This window comes from Microtus oregoni, unplaced genomic scaffold (assembly GCF_018167655.1).
Source record: "Microtus oregoni isolate MIOR12 unplaced genomic scaffold, Mior012 000012F_ref0000307, whole genome shotgun sequence".
Taxonomy (NCBI): Eukaryota; Metazoa; Chordata; class Mammalia; order Rodentia; family Cricetidae; genus Microtus; species Microtus oregoni.
The window spans coordinates 45,884,725-45,910,365 of NW_024543071.1; the positions used below are offsets into that span (position 1 = coordinate 45,884,725).

Here is a 25,641-nt window from a genome sequence, read left to right on the forward strand (position 1 = left end):
AAATGGAAAGAGGCAGGCATCTAAAATAGGAAAAAAATCTCTGCACCAAAACTTCCCCAAAACTTGAGGAACTTATGATGAAAGAAATTTTCTGAATAAAATTGGGGAAGGTTGATAATTTTCTCGAATATGAATAATATAATTAGATTACAGTTATAGATTACAGAAAAAATAATATACAGATTCGCATAATTTGCTTTCTGTATTTTCCACAAAGATCCTTCCATCAAAAATGTGCCCAATGTTTGTGAAAGAATAAAGGTGTTGAAGAGAAAAAGCCATGAACAAAAGCAGGAATATGTTGTCAATTTTTAATTAAAAGACCAAAGTAATCCTAGGCAAGGAAAAATGTGATCTTGACCAATGTTACCAAGCTATCTTTCATCATATGTCTCCAAAAATTAAATAAACTCAAACTGAACAACTTTCACAAAAAAAAGTGGGTGGGAATGTGATTCAGCCGTAAACCATTTACCTAGCATACACAAGGTCTTGAGATTAATCCCCAGTGAAAAATACATATTAGAATTCAAGTCAATAGTTAAGATTTTTCCTCATTGGCTTTTTAAATTAGAAACATCTTAATCCTTACTGAAAATGCTCAGCTCATGAACAACGTACCTTACAAAACCTCTTGATTTGCTTTTCTAAACGCTTGGGATGCTGCATCTTCATAACTGGCCGAAAGTGTCTTACGCTCCGACAAGGTTTCAAAGTCCTTTGGTCATCTGAATTTGCTTCCTTTTATATCATCTATGGCACCAGCTTCTACTGGCAGTAGAATGCTCCAGGTTTTCTGCTCATTTCTCCCAGCTCAGCATCTACTATCCCATAATTGGCAGGTAAGAAAGTCACCCACTCTCTGCCGCATTCTTCCCATCGCATTCGGGGCTTTGAAAGCCAAAGGCTGACTCTCAAGCAATTGATTTGCAAGTAATAGAAATCAGGTTCTTCTGTACTTACTACTCTGAAAGATAGAAACAAAGTGGAGGACATCTCGCTTCTGCTCCACTTCCAGAAAGGGTGAGTGTGCAGAAATCACTGCATAAATTACCTCAGTGTCCATGTGTAGCAGCCAGCTTCTTCCATAACCGGAGCGCTAGCAGCAGCAGTTGGAGGATCTGGCATTTGCTTTGATGCTGAAGGAGGCTACTTTGATAGAACCTGTTTCCTAGTGACTCCCAGGTCACCACCGACCTTATGTTCTTGAACTTAGTGATGCCACTGCTGCCCCCTGAACCCACTGCTCTGTGCATCCTAAATCCTTCCTGCACAGGATTCTTCATTTTGTGTTTTATCAACCTGGACTTGACAGTTAACAGCTAGTTGGATCGTCTCAGTATACACATGGTTCTATATGAAAGAGACACCAATGCCAAATGATCAACCTTTAAAACAGACATACCATGATTTGAACTGAACAAATTCTACACACACACACACACACACACACACACACTTTGGTATGAAAGAGGACAAGGTGGTCATGGTGGGGTACATGGGAAATGTTAGAAGGACAGAAGAGAAAGAGAAATGGTGTAATTACATAATTCTCAAAAACTAATTAAATGAAAGAAGGGAACTAAGCACAGTAGTGTAGGAGCAAAGCGGAGAAGCTTCCTCCTCCCTGCCCCTTTCATTTTTCTGAGTCTTTCTGTACTATAATTTATTTAACTCATTTGCAAAACATTATGATTTCAACACGTAGTAACTACATGTGTTTGGATATCCCATGTTTTCATATCAAGTTCCTTTCTATACAGTGGTGTATTTTTGTATATATATATCATGTCTCAGTTGATACTAACACAGGGCAAATGCTTAGCAGTATGTTTGTGACCTGTGTTTCTAAAGTGGACACGATGCTCCTCATCAGGACTGAAACCATCAGCAGCCACTCGGGTTCCTTTGGGAGACATATGAATTTGCTCTGAAGGCACCTGTAGCTGCTTCCTGATTCTCAAAGCTTTTGCCTGCCACCTGCAAGGGTTGTGGCTCTCTCCTTCCTGGAACTCACTCACATCCCTGGCAACAGTGATTATCTTCTTCGCAGCAGGTGTCCTTGTAAAACGCAGTTTCCCAGGACTCCTGCGGACCAAGTTCCTGCCTGGGGCACCTTCCCTACCTAGGTTGAGCTGGGGCAGGAACCCTGGCACCCTGGTTCCTCCCCTTAGTTCGCTGGTCAGATCAGCATCAGGCCCTCTACCCACAGCGGGGGACGTGCAAATACGAATAAAGAAGAATCTTAGAGAGGAAAGGGCAGTTCTCCTCAACTGCAGCCTGGCTGCAATCCCAAGTCTTCTGACAGGAAGTAGGCTGCTCTGGGGCCAGGAGTGCTGACGCTATGGCGGTAGCGTCACCCTTTTCCCGCTATCAGATCAAGCGCAGCCAATGAGAGCTGGCTAAACACCCTCTCATCCTGCAATATTTTCGCGCGCTTTGCCGCCCGCCTGATCCGCTGAGGCAGACATCTTCGCAGTCCTAGACAGAAGCACAGACCAGTAACTGTGCCTCTTGGAGAGAAAGCTTTCTTAGGTGAGTTACTCTTACTTTGGGGGCTGACTTGGAGGATTTATTTGCGGTGGAATAATGCAGAAAAGCCTCATTCAGATGGGGGTCAGGAAGACAGAGAAGCGCATTGGTTCCAGATGGAGCAGAGAGCTAGGCCCCGCTTGTGCACTGTCTGCTGCTATTGGGAGAGCACACTGTGGTGTAAAACCTGGCCTCTGTAAACCTGGTGGCTCACTTTAAGAAACCTAAAACAAATCTCTCAGGATCTAAATGTGTGTGTAGTAAATATTCACAAATATATCTTCTTGAGTGGGCCTCTTTCTAGAACAAGGATACAAGACGTAAGTGACAAAAGCCGATCTCCTTCTTAAGCATGCCCACTTTATAGAGTGAAGCCATCGGTTTTTGCATAGCAGCCTACTCCAATAACCTGACTTATTCTCCTGCTCTTTAAATCGTCATTAATGCTGGGGACTGTTCTGCCAGGGGACTACAAAGTGGATAATGTAATTGTTATTAATTCTACTACCAGTCACTCTTCATAGACGATATCATAAAACAATTTGCATCACAAGTTTTTAATCTCGACCTCTAAATCCTAGGTTTGATATAGCCACCAAGCCGTATCTGTTGCCCAATCCTAACCAATCCCCCGATTAAAGCCTGAGTTAAACAAAACCTCAAAGTCCCACAGTGCTACACACGTTCTCAGCCTAACCATGTTCTTCTCTCTCAGTGCTGCCACCACTGTGTGAAGTGATTGCTCTCATTACCCCAAGAGCAGTAATCCGAGGTTTGTTTTATCACCAGGATTCTGGGAGCCCAACCTCAAGGACCTAGGAAGTCAACATCCATAGTACCCGTGTGTGCTATAGAAACCTCACTTCAACCTTTGTGGCCACTCTCAGTCCCTGAGGTAAGAAAGCAGAGGTGATATGAGTCATTTTGCTTCTGCTGTGGTTTGTGGATATTTTTGTTTCTACTGGTAAAGATAACATTTAAGGAACCTTTGCAATTATATAATCTACCTATAAGCAGAAACATTGTAGCTTGTGTCTGTCCTTTTTATTTTTGTTTGTTTGGTTTTGTCCTTGAGTCAAACAAGTCTACAGAGAGCAGACCTGAGGTCTTGGGAATCTGATACTCAGGCTGGCTGTGTGTGCTGGGCAGCTGACCATAGAGTGGGATGCTCCCTTCTGAGAGCATCTCTCCCAGAGAGCCCAGGACATCATTCTTCCTGAGTAGTTGAGCAGTGCTTGGGTGGGTAGGTGTGTTAAGAAAGGCCTTCCAGGTTGGCAAGGGAAAGAAAATAGCCAATGTTTTATTTAAATTGTTCTTTTTTTTGGGAGGTCACAGCAAAGGAAAATACTTGGGGGTAAAACCTATTTAAAGCAAATGGCACATGCCTTTAATTCCAGCACTTGGGAGGTAGAGGCAGGTGGATTTCTAAGTTCAAGATCAGCCTGTCTATAGAGTGAGTTCCAGAACATCCAAGGCTACATAGAGAAACCCTGTCTCTGAATTAACAAACAAACACAAAAGAAAAAGAAAGCAGTACGCTTTCTAAATATCATTTTGCTTGCATCATTTCAGAATTTTTATAACTCTTGCTAAATTTCATTTATGTTCAGGGTACTATCCAGTTTTCCCTTTCCTATGTCCCTAGAATCTGTTATCACTTTCCATCTCTGTCTTCAGTGAAGACCAGACTTCCTTACATAATTATTACCTTTTTAGATTATAATATAAATACATCATTTCCTCTTCTTTTTCTTCCTTTCAATCCTCTCTCTCTCTCTCTCTCTCTCTCTCTCTCTCACACACACACACACACACACACACACACACACACACACACTTCAGGTTGCCCTCATTTGAAATTATTGCAATACTGAGAACGGGAGAAAGTCTTTCCCATGAAAGAGCATCCTAGCCTGTTATCCGAAAGCAAATGGTCAGCCCTGAAAACATACACACAACTAACAATATACGATCATATACATTCAAATGTTAAGTTTAGCATCTCTGTTAGTAGAACACACTATTTATTTTCCCAACTGGAAATTTCTTTGTGGAGTATTGTTACCAACATTAATGTCCTCTCTGTTTCAGGATGTGGCCTTGGGCACTTCACTTTTTTTTTTTTCAAGATACTCTGTCTGAACAGACAAACAAAACCATCCAAATGGATCTTGTTTTCCATGGTAGTTCTGTTGGTCAGCCATTAGAGACAATTTCTCTTAAGATTCCGATAGTTTCTTATAAAACCTGATATATGGTGATTTGTTTTTACTACTCAGTTCATTATGCTTGGTGGATAAACTATCTGCTTGCTAACACCATCCTGGGGCATGAAACCTGAACAGGAAAGATATGATTTGGGACTTTGGTCATTTTATTTCCTGAGTACGCTATGAAGACACTACTGTAATATGAATGTTTTTGAAATTTCCATTTCAGTTGAAGCATCTGTTTCATTTCCAAGCCACCATGAGCTATAGCAAGCAGGGGTCGCAGAAGGTCCTTCTCGATTTAAAAAACACGACAATCAAGTACCATTCGTCTCCGGTATGTGTATAAAAATTTGTGGATTTGTGGGATGTCTTCAGAGTAGACTATAGAACCCTAGATCCTAGGCCACATAATCTTCCTGCTAAGACAAGGACTCATTAGTATTGGAAGTATTGCATACACTAAATTGTGTGTGGTTGCAGAAGCTGGAAGATGGCATCTAATTCCCTGGAGCTAGAGTTACAGACAGTGTGAGCTGCTATGTGAGTGCTGGCAACCAATCCTGGGTCCTCTAAAAGAGCAGTATGAACTCTTAACCACGAGCTGTCTCTTCAATTCCTTGAAACAAAAATTTTTGCAAGGTCATATTCAACATGTTAGATTAAGCTGTAGAAATAACAAAACTAATAGTACTTACGAACATGAAAATCTTACCCTGAGTTGTGGCTAATCTTCTGAATCCTAGCAGTCTACATTTACATAGTGCTCTGCAGTTTATAAACATGATTTTCCATATGTCTATCCTTACCCTACCTTTATTAAGTGGGTGAAGGAGATTCCACCTCCAATTTCCGTATCTCAAGAAAGGAATGATAATAAAAGGCTGAGAAGGCCAGTCCTTCAGCTTGTTTCCTCTTGTTCAAGTTCTAGAAAGGTTGATGATTGAAAACATGAGGCTTTTGTTTCTAGGTCTATTTTTTCTCTATCCTACTCTGTGACAGAGCAAGTAAGGAACCACACATAGTACCTCTCTTTCTTTTTCAAAAATGCCAAACGGGCAAAGTACCTCACACCTGTAATCCCAGCACTCTGAAAACAGAGGCAGAGGATTGCAAGTTCCAGGCCAGCCTGGGTTAGAGTGTCTCAAGTGTACAACACAGACCCAAAAAATTGACAAAGTGTCTACATTTGTCCAAGAAACCTGCGTAGAAGGAAGTCTGCCACAGCATCTCCATGAGGTAGTGCACAAGTATTTCTTACAGCATTTAGGCTGGAGAACTGGTTTCTGAGAACATGTAGGTCATGCTTACAGGACCATTCTTTTATATGTTGAAAGTAGAATGACAGTTATGACAGATGACGACAGGCTTAATTTTTACGATACCCCACTACTGCTCCTTCTATACCAGTGAGTATACTGCTGGCAAGTGGACCCTTGCCAAGATAAATGTGATGTAGGTCCATGGGGATAAAAGGCTTTTATTTTTGTTCACTTTTGCTATTTGATTATTAACCTTGGTTCTCCCTTCCTTCTTCTTCCTTGAATCTTAAGACAGTGGCCTATAAGAATAGAAGATATGGGTACAAAGTTTACAAATATCATGAGTAGCCTAATGGGAAGAGACATTAGAGTATTTACAGTTTAGATTGGTTATTATGTGACATTAGGAAACACACTTAGAAGATAAACTCAGATCCTCAATTTCTCCAACAAAAAGAAAGAGAGGACATGCATAGGATTTGTGAATTTATGTAATAAAGGAAATACGTTGAGTTTTTTGCACAGTAGTAGTGATGGGTGAATTCATGTATTAATTTTTAACGAGTATGTAATTAAGTAATGATCAAGTTGTTTAGCTTTCTCTACTGCATAATAAACCATTAAATAGCACTTGGACAGATGGCTTACTATATAAAGCTTTGGCAATAGTAGTGTGGGGGGCAGAGTTAGAATCCCCAGGTTCCATATAGATTGAATGGGAATGGTAGCCCAGCTGTAAATCCAGCATACAAGAGGAAGGGTAGGGGAGCCCTGGAGCATGTTGACTAGCTAGATTGGTTTAATCAGAAAATTACTCAGACTCAATATATAAAGAGTAGACCGATCAAAGAAGACACCCAGCTTTTGCCTCTTATCTCCATGTACTGTGGAAACATGTGCCCACACACATAGGACTACCCAAACACACACACCCCCAAACTCCTCAAACAGATGCAAGCACAAAGAAAATAAATAGAAAATTAAAAATAAATCACATACCATATCGCTGCTAAATTTCTTCAAGGAATTCATTAAAGCTGGGCATGGTAGTGCATTCCTGGATTCTGAGCACAGAGAGAAGGAGGAATGAAAATTGTGAGTTTGAGGCCAGCCTGGGCTAGATATTTTATTCCAGAGTGGGCTCAACTGCAGAGCGAAATCTGTCTCAGAGAAACTGCAATAAGTGCTCGACAGATGGCTTGCTTTTTAAATGAATGGACTGCTCCTAAGGAGAACCTGTACTCATTGACCAACCCTGACATCTGAGGCTAGAACTGGTTGGAACTCTAGCTCCATGGGATACGATGCCCTCTTCTGGTCTCTGCAGGCACGGCATTAACATGCACAAGCCCACATAGTAACATATAGAGAGACATATAATTAAAAATACAAATAAAATGTCTTACAAAAACAACAATAAATATGAACAAATTCAAATTTATATTCCATCATTTCCTACATTTGGAAAAGATAAAAGCTGCATTGCTGAAAATAACACAAAATACTTGAAAAGGTTTTATGGAAGCTGATAGTGAAACATCTGGGAAACAATTGTGTTTCTTACTGTCCATTTTTGGGGGGAAAGAAGTCATGTGCAATAGGAAGAGATTATCTGAAAGATAAGTTAGAGGAGCTGGGCTTGTATTTTGGATCTTGAGTTAAGTCCTGATTTAAACATATTCATTGAATCTTTGAATTGAATATTAATGAGGTAAACTAAGGATTAGAGTTAGAATCCAAATTTTAAAGTATCTATAATTTCTTTCTAGATCCCTCATGAAGAGCAGAAGGATCCCAAGAATTCACAAATGCAAATGGGATCCCGAAAAAGACCAAATGAGACATCTAACAACCAAGAGCAAAGACTCTGTTCTTCTAAGAGAACTCGACAAGATCAGAACACTCTCCCAACTAAAACAATCAAGATCACCGTGGGGGGAAACCCCAAGAATAATCTCTACAATCTCACCCATAGGGAGACAGGTAGCTTATATGAGGCCCTGAACTCCCATGACCTTGTCAAAAGAGAGAAAGAAAAACAGCCAGGTAAGGAAATGCTGGTGTGTGGCAAAGAGGGAACAGAAGGGTACATAAACCTCGGTATGCCCCTCCGTTGTTTTCCACAAGGCAGCCATGTGGTCATTACATTTTCCAAAACTGAAAGTGAGAAGAAAGAAAATAATGAAGTGTGTGGCCGCTTTGACCTGTCATCTGCTGAGTGTGTTGTGTTTTACATTCATGCAGTCGGGAATAGGGAGCAAAGGATTCTTAGGTGCAGGGACCTTCACAAGGAAGGTACCAAACTCTGTGTCTATGGCTTCAAGGGAGAGACCATCAAGACCACTCTGAGAAAGGATGGCAGGTTTCGCTCCTTTGTAGAGAGTGACCATTGGAAACTCATTAATAATGACACCGTCGTAGCAAACAGCCAGCCAGTAGATGTGTTAGAGGGTAAGCTCTTTCAGATTGATGTTGAGAGAAAGGAGAGCTCTTGGGCAGCAGAATTGGAGAAAGTGAGGGCATATATCAAGGAAGAGAGTGAGAATAGTAAAGAAGAGTCGCTTTTCAAAGCCCATGAGAAAAAGTTCAGTGAAGTGGCCAAAAGCTCTACTCCAGATCAAATGGTCAAACTTCTTTCACGCTTCATGGATTCCACTGGGCTCATACTTTGGGACTGTAATGGAAACAGGGGTAAAGCCACTTGCTTTGTTTTCAGAGGGCTGTACATTTTCACTTGTCGACATGTATTAAATGATATTGTGGGAAAAGGAAGAAAGCCAAGTAAGTGTCTAGACCTAATTAGCCAATGTGTAAGGGTGACATTTGATGACGAATACTCTGAAGAGCCAACCTCAAACTTCAACAGTTGCTTTCACATCGAACCTTGGCTTCTCATATCTGATGACACTCTTGACTATGCTGTCCTGAAACTGAAGGACAATGGTCAACACGTGCCTGCCGGACTGTATAATAACGGAATAGCTCTTGTACTTCCCAGTGAGTTGATATACATGATTGGCCATGAAAATGGAAACAAGGTTTTTGACCGTTGTGCAGTGGTCACTCAAGGTAAAGGAAAAGAGAAGAGTCAGCAATTTGTTCATGGAACAGAAGCAGCAGGGCATAGCCATTATTCTAAGTTACTCCCTATGTGTACAAAAAGAAGTTTCCAAGAAATGAATGTCAAGCCTAATGACTTTACCTATAATATTTTTTATAATGGCTCTCCTGGGTGTCCACTATTTGATTGTAAAGGTTCTCTAGTAGCCATGCATACTGTTGGCCTCATTTGTGAGTATGAAAGCGGAGTTTATAATGTTATTGAGGTTGGCATAAAGATGGAATCCATCCTTGCCGATATTAAGCAAAAACATAAACTATGGTATGATGATGTTTGTGTAAAGCAGCAGGAGGTAGTAATGCGCAGTGAACAGTTTACAGATCAGGAGGATGTAGAAATGGGCAGTGAAGAGTTAATAGATCAGGAGTATGTAGAAATGCGCAGTGAAGAGTTTTGAAGGTGGGAGAGTATTTGTTCCCGTTTTCTCTCTTTAAGAGATTTGGGTTTTTAAAGGCAATACTATGTTTTTCTGACCTGCAAAGCATTCATTTTAATGTGTAAACATGGCTGGAAATGTGGCTCACTGGTTGAGCACTTGCCTAGCATGCATGAGGTTCTGAGATTAGTCCCCAGTGAAAGATGACTATGATAGCACTCAAATCAGTTTCCAAAATTGTTGTTCTCACTGGCTTTTTAAAACGTTGAAGCCGTCTTTAGTCTCACTTAATGGCTCATACACACATTTACAGAAACTTGGGCATTTTCTATTCTAAACTGGTAGGATATTCTCTCTTCATAACTGTCAGTGATGCATGATTGCTAACAAGTTTTCAGAACCGTTGGCAATCAGATTCTCTCTCCTTTCCACCTGTGGCACGCAAGATGGAATGAAACGTTCGGCAGAAGGAGAATGTTCCAGAGTGTCTGCACTTTGCTCTGGCTCAGCTGTCACTAACCCTCCTCAGGCAGCTATGAGGAAGGTCTGAAACACTAATAGCTGAATCTCAGGGCAAAAATCCTGACTACTTGTTAAGCCTTGATGCAGGGAGAAGCTAGGTCCTGCCTCAACTTGATATGCCAGGCTTTGCTGATTCCCAAGGGAGGCCTCACCCTATCTGGATGGAGAATGAGGAGAAGAGGAATGGGGGGGAGGGAGGTGGGGCAAGAAGGGAGATGGGGGGAAGGAATGGGAGGAGAGGAGGGAGAAGAAACTGTTGTTCCTATGTTAAATAAATTAAAAATGATGAAAAATTACACATTTGTCCACGCATGTTGTAGAAGGCACGATGTTCATGTACTTACATCTGTCACATGCAGAGGTTGGCCCATAGGAAGCCAGGAACCCCACAGGTTTCCTCCATTCTCTCAGGGTCTGCTTGTCTCCCCTCCACAAGCTGCAGAACCTGGTGTCTCATGTTTTCTCCAGCCAAGAGTTCAGGATTTCCTTTAAGCAAGTGTACAGTGCTCCCTGCAAGAACTGCAACAGGTGCCCTCCTCCAGAGTGCTGGCTCCTCCTTTGGGACTTCTCAAGCCCTGCCCTGTGCAATCTGCACCTGGCCTCAAGCTCTACTGTGGAGCAATCAGGAGCTTTCTGAGAGGAAACCTAGCCAGGTTAGTCCTGCATCTTCTCAGGGGTGAAATCCTCCATGTGATTCAGCGTCCTGCTATGGGTGACCAGAGTAACTTCAGTGGACAAAAGAAGGAGCACTCACGACCCAGGGAGATTCCACGTGTGGGGTGTTGGTCTAAGAAATACCAAAGTGAATGTTGTTATACCGAGTTGACTGGCACAAGTCACACTCCTGTCTGTTTTCCAAAGCAAGTGTTGACAACAAGTTCTGCTGTTCATGAGAGTCGTGAAATCAAAGGTGTCCCTGCCCCTACCTGGTGCATACTTCAGCCTGTTTCAGGGTTGTTCAGTTTTGCTTTGTTTGCTCCTATTACACCCAGAGCAGAGTGTAAAGACCTGCGTCCTGGTGAGCAAACAGAACAGCTTCCATTTGAAAGACTCCATCTTTTAGATGACTTTCTTCCCTCAGTTCTGGGGAGGATGCAAAGTCTGGGTAGAATTCGTTGGCTGTAGAATAGAGGACCACCTGGTACCCTCCAGCACACAGTGGAACAAAAATCCACTCAAAACATGCCTGTGGGGGCTGGAGAGATAGCTCAGTGGTTAAGAGCATTGCCTGCTCTTCCAAAGGTCCTGAGTTCAATTCCCGGCAACCACATGGTGGCTCACAACCACCTGTAAAGAGGTCTGGTGCCCTCTTCTGGCCTGCAGACATACACGCAGACAGAATATTGTATACATAAATAAATAAATGTTTTTTAAAAAAGTGTCTGTGGTCTGGGGGTCCTTCAGACTTGTGAAATATCTAGCTCATATATGCAGAGCCTTCACCTCCATGACAATTCTGTAACTGATATCCTATCCCAGGCCTTGTTGAAAGAGTGAGGTATTGAACACAGGTGCTCCTCCTCTCTCAGTTGTCTTTGCTTTTCTAGTGGTTTTCAGCACTGTTAAAACTTTGGATATTTTGTTTACATTGTTCATTTGTTTGAAAGATACAGAGAAAATATTTCTTCAAACAAAACTCAGATAGTAACGCAGGTTCCTAACTATTGTTTTAGATAAACTTTCTCGAGCTCTTTCTGATAGCTTTTTACAAATCGTCTTGCACATCTTACCTAACTCCTTTTCTACTTCTTTCCCTGGCGTTTGCCATCCTTCTCCTCCATCTTAAAGGAGGTCCAGATTTTTGCACCAAATTGAGTAAAATATGTTTAGAATTCCTCAACTGCAAGTTCCTTTACAAGGAACTGATTTTGCATTTGAATTCCATCTCTGTTCCAAGCTGTGGGCTTGGGCACATCAGCTCCTTAGCCAGAAATCCTTTCACTTAAGGCAAAACCTAACTAGACCTGCTTCCCATGGCAGCTGTGGAAGTTAGCAATCAGAGATAATTTCTGGTAAGAATTTGACACAGTATTTTTTTTTTGAGTTTTTTTTTTTATTAAGAAAAGAAGAAAAAAAACATAAACAAAAAACAAGTTTCCACCTCCTCCCAGCCTCCCATTTCCCTCCCCCTCCTCCCACCCTTCTCCCCCTCCTCCCACCCTTCTCCCCCTCCCCCCACTCCTCTCCCCCTCCCTCTCCAGTCCACAGAGCAGTCCGGGTTCCCTGCCCTGTGGTAAGTCCTAGGTCCTCCCCCCTCCGTCCATATCTAGGAAGGTGAACATCCAAACTGGCTAGGCTTCCACAAAGCCAGCACATTAAGTAGGATCAAAACCCCGTGCCATTGTCCTTGGCGTCTCATCAGCCCTCATTGTTCGCCATGTTCAGAGAGTCCGGTTTTATCCCATGCTTTTTCGGTCACAGTCCAGCTGGCCTTGGTGAGCTCCCAGTAGATCAGCTCCACTGTCTCAGTGGGTGGGTGCACGCCTCGTGGTCCCGACTTCTTTGCTCATGTTCTCCCTCCTTCTGCTCCTCATTGGGACCTTGGGAGCTCAGTCCAGTGCTCCAGTGTGGGTCTCTGTCTCGACACAGTATTTTTTTGAGGTGTGTCTATAAATACTTTGACACTGATAACCACAGTAGACTCAGTCATCCTGTGTTCTGAGTCACATAGTTCTTCTTGTTCAGACACTGCCTTCTTGCATTTTGGGAATATTAGATACACTGAAACATTCTTGAACACTTTTATTCTTCCTGTTTTTTGGTAGATGGATATGGGAAATGCAGTTGTTAAACAATTTCATCTATATTAAAGAAGCGTTTAATTTTAAAAATTACTATACTCTTTTTTGAATGTTTTATTATTAAAAATATCCACCTCCTCCCCACCTCCCATTTCCCTCCCCCTCCCGCACTCCCCTAGCTCTCCAATAAAAAAAAAAGACTCATTATCCAAATAGTTTATGGTTTTGTTGAAATTTTAATACCTATTTTTATGATTCAAAAGAGAGTTCAATAACCTGATTAAGCAATCTGAAGAATCATGTTAATAAAAGCACATATTTACAGACAAAAGAAAGACAAAAAAAATTACGATACTCTTTGGAACAACTACAAGAAAGAGCTACATAAACTAATGTACGTTTTGAAAGTCGATTCCTGACAAGGGCATTTGGTCTGTACCTTGCCCTTGTTGGAGTTGTTGCCTCCTAGGAAACCACCCGAGTTTTCCTAACTCTCATCTCCCCACGCCTTCGGTGAGCCTCAGTGGAGCCCCTGCCTCAGCGGTAGCGAATGGCAGTGCAGAACCCAGAGTCTGTGCTTCTCTGCCCTAGCCCTAATGGTGTGTCCGGGCTCAGCTTCCAGCCTCCACCCCGAAGTAGGTGGTTCCCAAGGGCCCAGCTCAGGTCTTTTCCCGCGTTTTCAAGCCCTGCCCAGTCAGATCTATTAGAGTCCTGTCCCAGTTTGAGACAATTCTAAACCCCCACCCCCCGCCCCCAAAAGAAACCTGAGAAGTAAAACTGACGCTAATCATTTCAGACTGGCTGGTGATTGGCTCCGGGGATGCTGTGTTTGCGTCACAATCTGCTAATTCTGTAAAAGACCAATCCAAGACCCTTGGGTAGGTTATTTAGGCGCACTTTTGTTCTGGCAGAGAGCCATTTCCTTGACTGGCAAAAAACATTCTGCCGCAACAGAGGAGCGAGTGGTAGGTGAGTTTGTAGGGACATCAGCTCTTGGAGGGCTTATCCCTCACTTCCGGTTCGACCTGAAGCCCGGTAGGACTTGCAGGCAGTGGATTGATGAAAAAAAAAAAAAAAGCAAGCATTTTTTAGATGAGAAAGGGTTGGGAGGAGAATGAGCTCGGTTCCATTTGGGTGGTGTCTGCAGTTGTTGGGAGAGTAAAAGAACAAAAAGAAAGAATTTAACGTTTCTGTTTTTGTTTTTCAATGCTCAAGGAAGAATACCTTTAGTTTAAAAAACTGGTGTCTGTAGTAGCCACTGCTCTTTTTCTGAAAATGCCTCCTTAAATGAACTAACCCGTGTCTGATTGTGTGCTGCAAACAGACCTGAATGTGGTTTCCTGTCTGTGCTTCTCTCCAGCATAAAACTGTAGGGAGCAGCGACAGAGACTGACTTCCTCTCTCAGACATTCAGCATGCTCGGGTGGTGGAGCCACGTGTGCTGGCTTCCTATGCCCCAGTTAGCCTGACTCTGAGTTAGCTATGTTACCCGTTTCCATCACCATAAATGCACCAAGGCAGGGATGTTCTTTTATTTCAGTAGCTTTCTCAAGGAAAATATCAAAGGTATTTATTTGTAGCCCTGGTCCCAAATACCTGGGTTTGGTATTCTCAACCAATCCTGATCTGTTACAAATACCCTTACCTCCACATTACAGCCTGAGTTAGACCAGAGATTAGAATACCAGATCTATTTGTCTTTGCTCAACCATGCTCTTCTCCTTCAGCATGAACAAACATTTGTTAAGTAACTATTGCCTCAATAGCGGTAAGTTTAGCTTGGTTTTATCAACAGGTTTCTGGAGGCCACGTTGGACAATATCAACCTCCAGCTAGAACCTTGTGTTTCTCTGTTTCTTCAGCCTTCTGTACAGGTGCTGTCTGCAAAGGTGAGAAAAGCATTATTGGGTTCGATTTTCAGTGTGTTTCATTGCTTTTCAAAAATTCTTCATTTTATTTTATAGTTAATGTTACCTTTTAATAAATTCTTATATTATCAGATTTTGAAACATTTGGATGTTTGTTTTTTAAAAAATTATCCGAGGCCATCCCAGACAGCACAGGAACCCTTGTCTTACAAAATTTGAGGCCAGAGAAACCCTGTCTCGAAAAACAAAACAAAACATCAAAAAAAAACAAAAAAATTGGAAAGGTGATATGTGTACCATGACTGTGTTAATATTTAATGTGAATATACTGGCATTGTTATTGTTAGGAAATATTCCTGAACTTTTAGAGATGGAACGTGACACAGGGTTAAAATGTCACAGTGCTTCTAAGTGTAATCTAATACAATTAAAAGGCAGTGTGGGGCTTGGAGGTCGTTCCAATGGTAGACTTCTTGTCCAGCTTGCATGAAGCCTTGGGTTGGATTCTAAGCATCACACACACCTGACATGGCAGCTCATAACTGAGATGCTAGCACTCGGAGGAGACAAAATGAGAAGTTCAGTTTTCAAGGCCAGCCTTAGCTACAGGAGACATTTTCTGAAGAAGAAAAAAAAGAACAATTATTAATGATGGGTGGGATATTTGAAAATTCACTGTGACCTATTCTTTCCTCCGTCTCTTTGTTTTCTCTGTCTCTTGCTCTTTCTGCTCTTTTTGTTTATGTTAGAAAACATTCACAGTAAAGCTCTCCAAAGTATATTTTTCGAGTTTCTGTCCTTAGAGAAAGTTTAACTCCTTTGGAATTTCATGGTTTTTGTGGGTGAAATAAGGCCGACAATACCAATTTCTCGTGCTTGAAAGAGTTATTTTGTTAAAACATTCCTTTTCTTTTTAGAGACAGTACATGGAAAGGTAGATGTAAACACATACTTCTTCACCCTCACACACAAACATATATGCACACACACACAGGCACCTGTAAACATACTCCAAAAACCAAAAACACAAACAAACAACAGCCCCACCATTAAAGCAAACAAGTAAACTCTAAAGTAGAAATTATGTGTCCTGAGTATCATCTTGGATCACTTTCAAGATTTCTTTTCCATCTGTCCTTCTAAATTTCTTTTGTTCTCAGGGTACTACCTACCCATTTTCTTCCCACCTGTCCCCTGTATTTTAATCATCCTCCCATATCCACTCTAAGTGAAGACCAGCTTTTAGCATCAGTGTGAATTAAAACACTCTTTTGAATTCCCCGATTGCAATCCTCTGTTGGAAATAATATCTACTCTTGGTTTGTCTCTTTGCTTCAAGCAGTGAGCACATTACCGTCCTCGCCAAAGACATACCCACTCCCCCAAATTCTAGCTAGAACCTGCTGTCCATGGCAGCGGTGAGGGTTAGCAGTTAGACGTAGCTGATGCTGTGTCTGCTCTGGTTCCTGACACGCGGTACCTTGATTTGATTTCTGGGGTGACTCTGCTGGATGGATAAACTCCTGGCTATGAAGTGATGACCCTGTGAGAAGCAAGACTGAACAGAGGGGGAAGGTGTGATGTGGGACCTCAGAAAATATTCCCCTCTATACATCACCTATGACGATACTGATAAGGCTTGAAACCATTTTGAAATTAGCAATTCATCTGAGTTATCTGTTTCAGGTCTAGTCCATCGTGTGTTGGAGGCATACCTCACAGAACATTTGCATTTAGTTCATGCAAAGAAAAAGCATGGAAATCCTGCGCAACTTTTCTCAGGTATGTCTGGAAATACTGCACATCCATAGCAGACTTAGCAATCCTTGATCCTCAATCACAAAGTTCTTCCTGCCAAGCAACTATATGGCTGTGAATTGGGAGTAATACACACTCTGTTTCCTGTCCATTTGCTTCTTTCTAGCTTGTCGAATGGCACTGGGGAAAGGAATTATAAAACGAATGAAGTCCATATCAAAATTCCCTTAATTGAAAAATAATACTGCCTGTAGGAATAAGGAGGAAAAAGATAAAATACATTGTGTAAGATTAAACTGGGGGTAAGCAAATGGATGTTGTTCCCTGGCATAGAAGCTTCTTTCTGAGTGTGACTTAAACCTAAGAATGTTTACCTGTATAGTACTTTGTAGTTTCTGAAATGACTGTGTCATTCATGCTTACTAAAACCCTGAAAGGCTTGTGAGAAGGATTTGCTTCCAGAATCTCTGCTTCCTGTGTAGGCTCCCTGAGATCCTCTCTAGACTGAGTAATGTGGCTGTACAGGGCTCTCTGAACAGACCAAGAAGGGTGAAAAGGGTCTGACATTTCAGATGCTCCTTCAAAGGCATCAGCTCACTTTCATTATTCCATGTTCTAGGAAACTAGAAGATCCAAACACCTAGATATCCACGAAAAGGTTAAATCTGTCTCCCCCCCGCCCCCTCCCCCACACACTTCTAGCTTTGTGGTTATAAACAAGCTAATATCAACATACACAATCTCCTATTCTCTTTCTTAAGTATCAGGTCAGGTATGATGGCACATGCCTGTAATCTCAGAACTCTGAATAGAGAAGGAAGGGGATCATACGTTGAGGGCAGTCTGGGCTACAGTGTCTCAACACTCAAAACAGAACTCTTGGATAAAGTATCTATGGTCTCTTCCATGGCTGAAGGAATGAGAGCACCTGAAGTACAGACCTAAGCACCTGTTTTAGATGCCTGGAATGTGTGACGAGAACTGGCTCCTCACTACTGTCCTTTGCCCTCCACATGAGTGGCCCAGCATGCTTCAGGCCTGCACTCTCACAGACACTCTTGGTGCTTTTAGGAGTCTCTGGTGAATAGTCAAAAGTGTATCTCAGTTCTTTCTATTGTGAATTTGAGACCAACCTGGGCTACAGATCTAGGTACACAGTAGCCATGGTTATTCAATAAGACTCTCCACTCAGTTCTGTGCATGCACGTGCAAAGAAATTACAAAAGATTTCTAAACAATTTTCATGTCTAAAAATTTTAATCTATTGTTTAAAATAATAAACAAATTATAAATAAAATGCTTTCTATTGGAACTGGTAGATTTTGAGATATGTAGATGAGTTCTGCTCTTTCTGCCTGCTTATTGAGAAAATATGGCACATACTGTACAAAAATATCACAGGAATACCATTGTAGTCACAGTTCTCTAAAGTGTCTGTCATTTCTCTTTAGGTCCCCAAGGAACAGAATGATCCCATAATTTCTCAAAGGAAAATGGAATGTAGAAAAAGACCAAAGGAGGTGATCAAAAACCAGGACCAAAGATCACACTGCGATCAAAAAGCTCCACGAGTTCAGAACTCTTTCCAAAATACAACAATTACCATCACCTTTGGTGTAAACCATGCAGTCTGTGAGGTAGCAGATAAGGGGTCAGGTAGCTTATATGAGGCCCTGAACACCCTTGACCTTGTCAAAAGAGAGATAGAAAAACAGCCAGGCAAAGAAATGCTGGTGTGTGGCAAAGAAGGAATAGAAGGGTACATAAACCTCGGTATGCCCCTCCATTGTTTTCCGCAAGGCAGCCATGTGGTCATTACATTTTCCCAAACTGAAAGTGAGGCTAGAGAAGACAATGAAGTGTGTGGCCGCTTTGACCAGTCATCCGTTGAGTGTGTTGTATTTTACATTCATGCTGTCGGGAATGGGGAGCAAAGAATTTTGAGGTGCGGGGAACTTCACGAGGAGGGCACCAAACTCTGTGTCTATGGCTTCAAAGGAGAGACCATCAAGACCACTCTGCGGAAGGATGGCAGGTTTCTCTCTTTTGTAGAGAGTGACCATTGGAAACTTAATACCAATGACACCATCGTAGCAAACAGCCAGCCAGTTGATGTCTTAGAGGGTAAGCTCTTTCAGATTGATGTTGAGAGAAAGAAGAGCCCTTGGAAGGCAGTGGCAACTCAGAAATCTGAGTTAGAGGACAGAAACTTCACTATATTAAAAGAATACATTGTGAATTTGTACCCCACATTAAAAAGAGAACGGGAAGAACTGAGAACATACATCAAGGAAGAGAGTGAGAAAAGAGAGAACACTTCCTTACTCAAAGCACATAGAGAAAACTTCAGGAAGCTGACCCAAAGCTCCATCCCAGGTAAAGTCCTCAAACTTCTTTCCCAGCTCAGTGACTCAGTTGGGTTCATAGTTTGGAACAACAATGGAAACAGGGGTAGTGCTACTTGCTTCCTTTTTAAAGGGCTGTACATTTTTACTTGCCGACATGTAATAGATGACGTAGTAGGGGAAGGCATAGAGCCAAGTAAGTGGGCAGATATAATTGGGCAGTGTATAAGAGTGACGTTTGATTTTCAAGTGTTCCCTGTCAAAGAAGACAGCTATCATTTTGTTGAACCTTGGTTTGAGGTGTCTGATGTCACTCTTGACTATGCTGTCCTGAAACTGAAGGAAAGAGGACAGCACATCCCTACAGGACTCGGTAATGGAACACCTTCTGAATCACTTAGTGGATTTCTGTTTATGATTGGACATCCAGATGGAAATTACAAGGTTGTTGATGGTTGTACTGTGATGCCTGAAGGCAAGCAAAGAAGGGAATGTGAGGATATTCGTGGAAGAGAAGCAGTGGGTAGCAGGAATCCTATGCAGTATATCTATATGTACACCCAAAGAAGTTTCCAGGAAAAAGTCCATGAACCTGGTGTGGTTGCCTGGGATAACACTTTTTATTGTGGGTCATCGGGATCTCCTGTATTCGATTCTAAAGGGTCACTGATAGCCATGCACACTGCTGGCTTCATTTGTGAGTATGAAAGTGGGGTTTCCAGTATCGTTGAGTTGGGATCTTCAATGAAACACATCCTTGATGATATTAAGCAAAAACATGAAAAATGGTACAATGAAATCTGTGTATTCAATGGGATGTAAAAATGCTGAGTCTGAGAATTCCATTTCCTATTTGGTGTAGGAAGTCCTACAGCCACTTGTTACCTGCCCAGTGGGACGTTGCCTCCTGTCCTATATAAGCCAATGTAGAGGATGCCTCTGCTCCCTTTTTCTGGCTGCGGGGTTTGGTTTCTGTTCTCCTTTCAAGCAGAGAATTCTAATTTGTGAATCTACCCCCTAAATAGATAAGGATCTATTTCTGAATTCTGAGCTAGTGTGGGATTTTTTTTTTAAAGCATCCTTCTTTACCTATTGTTAAAGCAGTTGCCCCTGCATTGTTTTTGTGTAGGCAATGATTAATATATTTTTTGGACTTTTAGATGACGATTTTTCTTTCATCAACAATTGATGTTTTAGTCTATGTCCTATATATACCATGCATTTTTGATTGTAAATAATTTTTCGGTGTATTCGGATCACAGTTTCTCCTCCCTCAACCCCTCTCGGATAATTCCCATCTTCCCACCCACCCAAATCCACACTATATTTTTCTTTCTCCGATAAGAAAACAAGCATTGGTGAGCTCCCATTAGATCAGCCCCACAGTCTCAGTGGGTGGGCGCACCCCTTGCGGTCCTGACTTCCTTGCTCATGTCCTCCCTCCTCATTTGGACCTTGGGAGCTCAGTCCAGTGCTCCCTGGTGTAGCTGATCTAATGGGTGCCCACCAAAGGAAGCTGGACTGGGACTAATGGAACATCTGATCAAACCGAACTCCCTGAACGTGTCAGACAAGGAGGGCTGACTGAGAAGCCAAGGACAATGGCACTGGGATTTGATCCTACTGCAAGTACTGGCTTTGGGAGCCTAGTCTGTTTGGATGCTCACCTTCCTAGAAATGGATGGAGGGAGGACTTTGGACTTCCCACAGGGCAGGGAACTCTGACTGCTCTTTGAACTGGGAGGGAGGGGGAGGGAGATGTGTGGAGTGGGAGGGAAATGGGAGGAGGGGAGGAGGTGGCAATTTTTAAGTAAAAATAAAAATTAAAAAAAAAGAATTCCACTAAAATGGTTAAAATTAATCATTGTATTTTAAATTATGTAATGGTTAAAGTCTTCTGTAAACTGTTTATCATGGAAATTTTAATATGGGTAGATGACATACTAACCATAAAGAACTCCTGTACTAGTTTCATAATCCTGGCAACCTAAAGTTATTTCAAAAGAAGCATTTAGAAAAGACATGCCAATTTAGGATATTAATTCCTTTGTACAAGCAAAACTAGGCAAGAATGATGGCGGAGGGTCATCTGTCTATCTGTTGCTTTCTTTGGTTAATTAATAAAGAAACTGCTTGGCCTGATAGGTCAGAACATAGGTGTGTGGAGTAGACAGAACAGAATGCTGGGAAGAAATGAAGTGAGTCAGATGCCATGGAGCCAGCTGCCAGGTCAGACATGCTGAATCTTTCCTGGTAAGCCATCACCTTGCGGTGCTACACAGATTACTAATATGGGTTAAAGCAAGATGTGAGAATTAGCCAATAAGGGCTACAGATAATGGGCCAGGCAATGTTTAAAAGAAAAAAAAAAAGAGGGGCTGGAGAGATGGCTCAGAGGTTAAGAGCACTGACCGCTCTTCCAGAGGTACTGAGTTCAATTCCCAGCAACCACATGATGGCTCACAACCATCTGTAATGAGATCTGGCACCCTCTTCTGGTGTGTGGGAAGCAGAATGTTGTACACATAATAAATAAATAAAATTTAAAAAAAAAGAAAAGAAAAGAAGCAGGCATCTAAAAAAATAAATGAAACAACAAAAAAAAAAAACCAGGATTGGAACCAAGAAACAGAAAAGAGAACCAAAGGAAAAGAAACAGACACAGAAACACATACATCCACATGCAAAGAAATAATGTAAAAATATACAACTGCTAACACCAACCTATAAGCAAATAACATACCATATTTGTCAGTCTGGGTCAGATTTACCTATCTGATGATGATTTTGTTCTAGCTCTGTTCACTTCCCTGCAAATTTTATCATTTGAGGGTCCTTTTCTTTCTTTTTTTTTATTTTTTTTCTTTCTTTTTTTTGTTAACATCGAGAATGATAGCAGTTTGATTCTTGTTTTAATGTTATGATAGATAGCTTAAATTTTTTTATTCTGAAAGACCACAACTCCAGAAAATTGAACAAAATGTGGATATGACACTCTGATTTCTAATCGCCCAGAATAATGTCATCTCTACCCCATTTGAGGGTCTTTTTAACTACTTAGTAATATTCCATTTTCCTCTTCCACTTAACTGCTGATGGACATCTAGGCTGTTTCCAGCTGAACATGGTTGATCAGTGTCTCTGTAATAGGAATCAGAATCCTCTAGGTATATTCCCAGGAGTGGTATAGCCATATCCTGAGGTAAACCTATTCCCAGCTTCCTGAAGATCCTCCACACTGTTTTTCCTTAGGGCCTGTACAAGTTTGCACTCCCAACAGCAGTGTATGAATGCTTCCCTTATATCACACCTTCAGTATGAGCTATCTCTTATTTTATCGACCTTAGCCATTCTGACTGGTATAAGATGATATCTCAAAGAATTTTGATTTGCATTTCCCTGATGACTGTTGGCCAATTGTATGTCTACTTTTGAGAATTCTCCATTTAGATTTGTACTCCATTTAAATGAGTTATCTGCTTTCTTGATAAACATAAACATGCCCTTTTAGTTTTTAATATGTGTGTGTGTGTGTGTGTGTGTGTGTGTGTGTGTGTGTTTACCACTCTATTGGATATAGTTGGTAAAATCGTTTCCCATTCTGTAGTCTGCCACTTTGTGATGGGAAATTCCCCACTGTATGCTGTGAATATGATCGGGTATTAAAGAATTTGTCTTGGGCCTGGCAGGGCAGAATAGAGGTAGTCAGGGTAAACTAAACTGAATGCTGGAAGAAAGAAGGTGGAGGCAAGGAGACACCATAAAGCTGCCACTGGGAACAGACATGCATAGGAAACTTGCCTGTAAGCCACAGCCACATGGCGGTACACAGATTAATAGAAATAGGTTAAATTAAGATGTAAGAGTTAGCTAATAGAAAGCTAGAGCTAATGGGACAAGCAGTAATTTAATTAATACAGCTTCTGTGTGGTTATTTTGGGGCTTAGCAGCTGGGAACAAATAAGCGTTCTCTTACAACAACTTTGTCTAAATGATGGTGTTTTTTGCCATATAGAAGCTTTTACTTTTAATAAGGTTCCATTTATTAATTATTTTTCTTAGTGCCTGTGTTATCAATGTCCTGTTCAGGAAATCTTTCCTATGTCAATGAGCACAAGGGTGTTCCCCACTTCCTTTTCTATTAGTCTTTGGGGTCTCTGACTTTATGTTGAAATGGTTGATCCATTTGAAGTTGAGCTTTTTTCAGAGTGATAAAGATGGATCTCTTTGCATTCTTCTACATGTATATATCTAATATGACTAGCAGTATTTGTTGACAAACGCTGTCTTTCTCCAGTGTGTACTTCCAACTTATTTAACAAAACCCAGGTTCTCAGAGGTGTGTGGAGTTATGTCTAAGTCTTCAATTCTATTCATTGATAACCATGTCCATTTTTATGCCAATACCATGCAATGTTTATTACTATAGCTCTCCAGCTCAGGCTGAGGTCTGGCATGCTGATGTCTCCAGAAGTTCTTTTATCATTCACAAGTGTTATAGCTATAATGAGGTGTTTGTTTTGTTTACTTTTTTTTTTTTGGTTGCTGTTGTTTTCCATATGAAGCTGAAAATTATTCCCTAAATTGTTTTTGGCCCTACTGTTTTGCTTGTTTTGTTGTTGTTAATTTGTTTTTATAATGATATTTTATTTATGCTTTAATAAGTAAAGCCTAGCCGGGCGGTGGTGGCGCACGCCTTTAATCGCAGCACTTGGGAGGCAGAGGCAGGCGGATCTCTGTTAGTTCGAGACAAGCCTGGTCTACAGAGCTAGTTCCAGGACAGGCTCCAAAACCATCGAGAAACCCTGTCTCGAAAAAACCAAAAAAAAAAAAAATAAGTAAAGCCTACCTGAAGATCAGAGGGTAAAACTAAACCACTAGAGGTCAGGCAGTCATGTCACACACCTTTAATCCCAGGATTTGGGAGACAGAGGCAAATGGATATCTGTGAGTTCAAGATATACAGGATCAATGCAGAAGTAGATCCAGATGGTGGTTGCTCAAGTGTTTAATCCCAGTACTAAGGGACTCAGGACTCAGTCTGCAGTCATCCAGCCTTGGTAGAGGTAAGACTTCTCTAGTGGCTTGGCTGTTTTGATTTTCAGATCTTCAGCTTGAACCCCAATATCTGTCTTTGGGTTTTTATTATTCATGCTACAGCTTTTTTTATATCACAGAAACAGAATGGGAAATAACTCTAATACCCAGACATTCATCTCTCAGAATAAAATCATCAACAGTAATGTTCTTCTTGGTTATGTACTACCCTAGCCTATTACCCAGCAAAGCTCTCTCCAACCATCAATTGCTTACAGCAACTATCAATTGCTTAAAGTGTTCACCTTCATAGGGAAAATGTCAGAGGCAACAACTGACAATAAAATGGTGAGTCATTGGTTTGTTTTAGATCATTTTTATCAATTCTTTGAGAATTCCATGTAGTGTGTTTTAACCATATTCATTCCTACTTGTTGCAGATCCACCCCCACCTTTTTCCCTGCCCAGGTCTATGTCTCTTCTCCTTTCACATTTACTAGTCCATGGATTCCCATATGCTCTGTCCATATACTTCTAACTGTGGGGCCACCCATTGGAGTGTGGTCTACCTACAAAAAACACACCCTTAAAGAAAACTGACTCCTAGTCCCCTAGAAGCCATCAATTTTCCATAGCTCCACAGTTAATTTGGGGCAGAGATCAACTGATTCTATTTCTGACAGATACCTGGGTTTACTTAGTATCAATAACTGCCTTAGTTAGGGTTTCTATTGCTGTGACAAAACACCATGAGCAAAACCAACTTGGAGACGAAAGGGTTTATTTTAACTTACACCTTGTAACCCACTGCTCAGGAAAGTTGAGGCAGGAACCTGGAGGTAGGAACTGAAGCAAAAGCCAGGAATGAATGCTGCTGATGGGCTTACTCTCAAGGCCTGCTCGGCTAGCTTTCTTCTAGAACCCTGACTGCTTGTCCAAGGGTGGCACTTCCTGCACTGGCCTGGGTCTTCCCGTATCAACTGCAAATTAAGAAATGGCACCACAAGCTTGCCTACGTGCCAAACTAGTGGGGATGTTTTCTCAGTTGAGCTTCCCTCTTTCTTTGTGACTCTAGCTTCTGTCAAGATGACAAAACACTACCCAGCATACCACCTTCTTAGACCATAGAAATGTTTATTTCTGCCGTTTTCCCAAATGCTCAGCTCCTTACCTGCTATTTTCATGGCTTAATCACACTGGTCTCTGGTGACACAGGCTGTGTCTTGATGTAGTGTATCTCCATTGGTTAATGTGTACAGAGATGTAGTACACGGCAAATATTTCAATAAATGAGTTCTGGAAGTACAGTGAAATCTCTGAAACACAGATACATCTACATGTACATGGATGCTGCTGATACATGGACACAAAACAGTAGTAGATAAACATATGTGTTAATTTGTATGTGAATGAGAAATAGCATATTAATGAGAGAATGTGTTCAGGCTGTTTTTGCTTGTTTGGTTTTCTCAATTTTATTTGTTTTTATGTGTATGGTATTTCGTCTGAACATATGTCTATATACCACATGTGTACCTGGTGTTCATAAAAGCCAAAACAGGACATCATATCTTCTAGCACTGGAGTTACAGACAGTTGTGACCTGTCATGTAGGTCCTGGGAATTGAACCCAGGTCCTTTGGAAGAGCAGGCGGTGCTCTTAACGACTGGCCCACATTTACAGCTCAAATATCTTCTGCTTTTAATCTTATACATGCCATTTCTTTCTAAACATGCTTGAATCAGGGCTCTAAGCAAGCTTGAGTCAGGCCCTCTTCCCAACAAGGGAATATATATATTCTTCATATATTTAGAGCACAATTAATTAAACATTACTAAATTAACTTATCAGAGCACACATACATTCTC

General features: G+C 41.4%; 2 protein-coding genes across 2 annotated transcripts; both read left to right on the top strand.

Moving 5' to 3' along the window:
* Positions 1-2,442: 2,442 nt before the first annotated feature.
* LOC121454412 (serine protease FAM111A-like) lies at positions 2,443-10,200 on the top strand. The gene is made up of 4 exons (XM_041661733.1): positions 2,443-2,535; positions 3,322-3,427; positions 4,972-5,079; positions 7,774-10,200. The coding sequence occupies exons 3-4, from the start codon at positions 5,002-5,004 to the stop codon at positions 9,520-9,522; spliced, it is 1,827 nt and encodes a 608-aa protein (XP_041517667.1). The 5' UTR covers positions 2,443-2,535; positions 3,322-3,427; positions 4,972-5,001; the 3' UTR covers positions 9,523-10,200.
* Positions 10,201-13,698: 3,498 nt separating this feature from the next.
* On the top strand, positions 13,699-19,557 carry LOC121454731 (serine protease FAM111A-like). The gene is made up of 4 exons (XM_041662160.1): positions 13,699-13,733; positions 14,560-14,638; positions 16,319-16,414; positions 17,842-19,557. The coding sequence occupies exons 3-4, from the start codon at positions 16,373-16,375 to the stop codon at positions 19,555-19,557; spliced, it is 1,758 nt and encodes a 585-aa protein (XP_041518094.1). The 5' UTR covers positions 13,699-13,733; positions 14,560-14,638; positions 16,319-16,372.
* Positions 19,558-25,641: the final 6,084 nt, after the last annotated feature.

Bases quoted from the DNA above. Each gene is read 5' to 3' on its own strand.
- LOC121454412 (XM_041661733.1), top strand. From the start codon at position 5,002: ATGAGCTATAGCAAGCAGGGGTCGCAGAAGGTCCTTCTCGATTTAAAA. The intron at 5,080-7,773 runs GTATGTGTATAA...ATTTCTTTCTAG, and splicing joins TCAAGTACCATTCGTCTCCG to ATCCCTCATGAAGAGCAGAA.
- LOC121454731 (XM_041662160.1), top strand. From the start codon at position 16,373: ATGCAAAGAAAAAGCATGGAAATCCTGCGCAACTTTTCTCAG. The intron at 16,415-17,841 runs GTATGTCTGGAA...ATTTCTCTTTAG, and splicing joins TCCTGCGCAACTTTTCTCAG to GTCCCCAAGGAACAGAATGA.